This window comes from Lagenorhynchus albirostris, chromosome 5 (assembly GCF_949774975.1).
Source record: "Lagenorhynchus albirostris chromosome 5, mLagAlb1.1, whole genome shotgun sequence".
Classification (NCBI taxonomy): domain Eukaryota; kingdom Metazoa; phylum Chordata; class Mammalia; order Artiodactyla; family Delphinidae; genus Lagenorhynchus; species Lagenorhynchus albirostris.
The window spans coordinates 130,381,038-130,385,031 of NC_083099.1; the positions used below are offsets into that span (position 1 = coordinate 130,381,038).

Consider the following 3,994-nt stretch of genomic DNA (forward strand, 5'->3'; position numbering starts at 1 on the left):
CAAAAGGTCCTATCTCAGCTAAAAGGTGATGGGTACAAGGAGCCACTGGGAATAAACAATATTCATGGACCACACGAAGGACAGTAGATCTTGGGATTGGACGAGTAACCCATTCATTTTTGATTATTCCGGAATGCCCCTATCCTTTGCTGGGAAGAGATTTACTCTCCAAAGTAGGGGCTCAAATCCACTTTCAGCCAGAAGGTCCCACCATAACTGATAATAAAGGAAGGTTACTTCAAATATTGACTATGAAATTAGAAGATGAATATAAATTATACGAGCAGCCTTCATCCTCACGAGTTAATGTTACAGATTGGGTAATTCGGTTCCCTCAAGCCTGGGCAGAAACTGCCGGAATGGGGATGGCCAAAAATCGGCCCCCGGTGCTAGTGGAACTCAAGGCAACTGCCACCCCAATAACGGTCCGTCAATACCCCATGAGTAGAGAAGCCAAAGACGGTATCCGTCCCCATATACAGAGGCTACTAGACTTGGGCATCTTAATAAGATGTCAATCAGCATGGAACACCCCTCTCCTGCCGGTAAAGAAACCAGGAACAAATGATTATCGGCCGGTGCAGGATCTACGAGAGGTAAACAAATGGGTGGCAGACCTCCACCCCACAGTTCCAAACCCTTACAACCTCCTGAGCACTCTTCCACCTCAACATACGTGGTATACTGTTTTGGACCTTAAAGATGCTTTTTTCTGTTTAAGACTCTCTCCCCTGAGCCAACCCTACTTTGCCTTCGAATGGAAAGATCCAACATCGGGAATGTCTGGTCAGCTGACATGGACACGGCTACCTCAGGGATTTAAGAACTCCCCGACCATCTTTGATGAAGCCCTCCATCAGGATTTGGCATTATATAGAGAATCAAATCCCCAGGTAACATTACTCCAATACGTTGATGATATTTTATTAGCTGCTGAGACCCAAGAAGATTGTATCAAGGGTACTGAAAAACTGTTAACGGAACTTGGAACCCTGGGATATAGAGCCTCAGCCAAGAAAGCACAAATATGCCAACAACAGGTCAGTTACCTGGGGTATCTATTAAAAGGGGGGCAAAGATGGCTCACGGAGAGCAGAAAGGATACGGTGGCCCAAATTCCGGCTCCCAAAAACGCCAGGCAGGTTAGAGAATTTTTGGGGACGGCCGGATTCTGTAGACTATGGATTCCAGGGTTTGCTGAGCTGGCATCCCCATTGTACCCCCTAACCAAAAACAGCACTCCTTTCGTTTGGGGCGATAAGGAACAACGGGCTTTTGACCAAATCAAACGAGCTTTACTTTCAGCTCCAGCCCTAGGACTGCCAGATGTAACCAAACCTTTTCATTTATATGTGGCCGAAAATAAGGGCATTGCAAAAGGAGTATTGACTCAGAAATTGGGTCCCTGGAATCGCCCAGTTGCTTATTTGTCAAAAAAATTGGTCCCTGTGGCATCAGGATGGCCCACCTGTTTAAAGATAATCGCTGCAGTAGCCGTTCTAGTCAAAGATGCTGACAAACTAACTTTAGGACAAAATCTAACGATAACAGCTCCTCATGCCCTGGAAAATGTAGTCCGTCAACCACCGGATAGGTGGCTAACTAATGCCAGGATGACCCATTACCAAACCCTGTTGCTAAACTCAGATCTCATCAAGTTTGCTCCAGCCACAGGACTCAATCCAGCCACCTTGCTACCTGATCCTGACTTGGAAGGCTCCACCATCATACATGATTGTCAGGAAGTACTGGCCGCAGCACACGGCAGTAGGCCAGATCTGATGGACCTGCCCCTCCCTGATGCTGATTTCACCTGGTTCACGGATGGGAGCAGTTTCCTGGAGGAAGGTAAGCGTCGAACTGGGGCAGCCATGGTAGACGGAAAACAAGTCATATGGGCAGCGGCGCTACCACAAGGGACCTCAGCCCAACGAGCTGAATTAATTGCCCTGACGAGGGCATTAGAGATGGCAGAGAATAAAAAAGTAAACATCTACACAGACAGTAGATATGCGTTTGCTACCGCTCATATCCATGGTGCCATTTACCAACAGAGAGGGCTACTAACTTCAGGTGGCAAAGAAATTAAAAACAAAGACGAAATCGTGGCTTTGTTGACTGCACTCATGCTTCCTACTAAAGTCAGTATCATCCACTGCCCTGGACATCAAAAAGGAAATACCCCAATAATTAGGGGAAATAATATGGCTGACCAAGTGGCCTGAAAAATAGCATCGGGAGAAGTCATTTTAGGACTGTCAGATAAAGTTCCTGAAAAACCAGGCCGCGATGAAGAAATCATCCCGGCCACAACAAAAGAAACTTTGTCCCCTCAGCAAGCAGAATCCATGTTACAACAGATGCACAGATGGACACATTTGGGGACTAAAAAGATGGTAGCCTTGTTACAAAAAGCCGGGTACGAAACCCCTGGAATGACAAAATTAGCTGAACAAATTGTGCAGGAATGCGTCCCATGTCAACAGGTAAATGCTCACAAAGGGAAACTTGAAACTGGAAAGAGACTCAGGGGGGACCGCCCAGGAACTTACTGGGAAGTGGACTTTACCGAAGTGCGTCCTGGAAGGTACGGTAATAAATACCTTTTAGTTTTTGTAGACACTTTTTCAGGATGGATAGAGGCTTTCCCAACAAAGAAAGAAACAGCTGCTGTAGTAGCCAAGAAGATTTTAGAAGAAATTTTTCCTCGATTTGGAGCACCAAAGGTAATAGGGTCTGATAATGGTCCAGCCTTCGTCGCCCAGGTAAGTCAGGATGTGGCCAGATATTTGGGGACTGATTGGAAATTACATTGTGCATATAGACCCCAGAGTTCAGGTCAGGTAGAAAGAATGAATAGAACTCTAAAAGAGACCCTAACCAAATTGTCCTTGGAGACTGGCGGTACAGATTGGACGGTGCTCCTTCCTTTAGCACTGTTCCGGGTTAGGAATACACCTTCCCGGTACCATCTTACTCCTTTTGAGGTGCTATACGGGGCCCCACCTCCCCTTCTCACCTTAAGAGAAGAAATAAAACCAGACTGTCAAAATAACACTGACTTGTATGCTAGGCTATTGGGACTCCAACTGGTCCAAAAGGAGATATGGTCCCAACTCTCCGAGGCCTACCAACCGGGAACACCGGGAGAAACTCATCCTTTCCAAGTCGGGGACTCCGTATACGTCCGTCGGCATTGAACCCAGACGTTGGAACCTCGATGGAAAGGATCATACACCGTCCTCCTAACCACCCCAACGGCCATAAAAGTGGACGGCATCGCTGCCTGGATCCATGCTTCACACGTGAAAGCTGCACCAGCGGCGGCATCATCAGGATGGCAGGCCCAAAGAACCGACAACCCGCTCAAACTCAAGCTTCTACGAACCTAGGACTTATAATTTTGGTTTTACTGCCTTTATTGACTGTAAGTGATTTTAGCCCTCACCTCCCCCAACGTTTAACTTGGCAGGTAATTTCTCAGACTGGAGATGTAACCTGGTCCATTAGTCATACTGCACCCCCCTGGACCTGGTGGCCAGATCTTTTTCCTGATGTTTGTAAATTGGCTATAGGAGCACCTTATTGGGATACAGAAGATTCTCATGCCCCTTCCAAAGTTTCGGAAACTGGTTTGGGCCGGGTTGCAAAAATGCAGGCAAAAGAATGATGCTTGGTATCCTCACTTTCTACGTATGCCCCGGGTTCCACCGCCCTTGATCTCTGAATTATAAATGTGGTGGAACTGAAAACTTTTATTGCAAAAGCTGGGGATGTGAAACTACCGGGGATACTAATTGGAAACCCACCTCAACTTGGGATTTTATTACTGTAACGGCTAATTATTCTCATAATGAGGATACCGGACACCGGAGTAAATGTTCAGGATGGTGTCATCCCCTTAAAATTTCCTTTAGTAATCCCGGAAAAAGAGATGAAAAATGGATAAATGGTCATTCTTGGGGCGTTAGATTTTACATGAGGGGATATGATT

The 3,994-nt window shown here is 46.4% G+C and overlaps 1 protein-coding gene across 1 annotated transcript; it reads left to right on the plus strand.

Annotated features, from left to right (window-relative positions):
• Positions 1-334: 334 nt before the first annotated feature.
• On the plus strand, positions 335-3,392 carry LOC132520312 (uncharacterized). The gene is made up of 3 exons (XM_060149069.1): positions 335-1,040; positions 2,337-2,945; positions 3,207-3,392. Exons 1-3 carry the CDS (start codon positions 360-362, stop codon positions 3,390-3,392), a joined length of 1,476 nt encoding a protein of 491 aa, XP_060005052.1. The 5' UTR covers positions 335-359.
• The last annotated feature ends 602 nt before the right edge of the window (positions 3,393-3,994 follow it).

Bases quoted from the DNA above. Each gene is read 5' to 3' on its own strand.
- LOC132520312 (XM_060149069.1), top strand. From the start codon at position 360: ATGGGGATGGCCAAAAATCGGCCCCCGGTGCTAGTGGAACTCAAGGCA. The intron at 1,041-2,336 runs GTCAGTTACCTG...TTGTCCCCTCAG, and splicing joins CACAAATATGCCAACAACAG to CAAGCAGAATCCATGTTACA. The intron at 2,946-3,206 runs GTTAGGAATACA...CATTGAACCCAG, and splicing joins TTCCTTTAGCACTGTTCCGG to ACGTTGGAACCTCGATGGAA.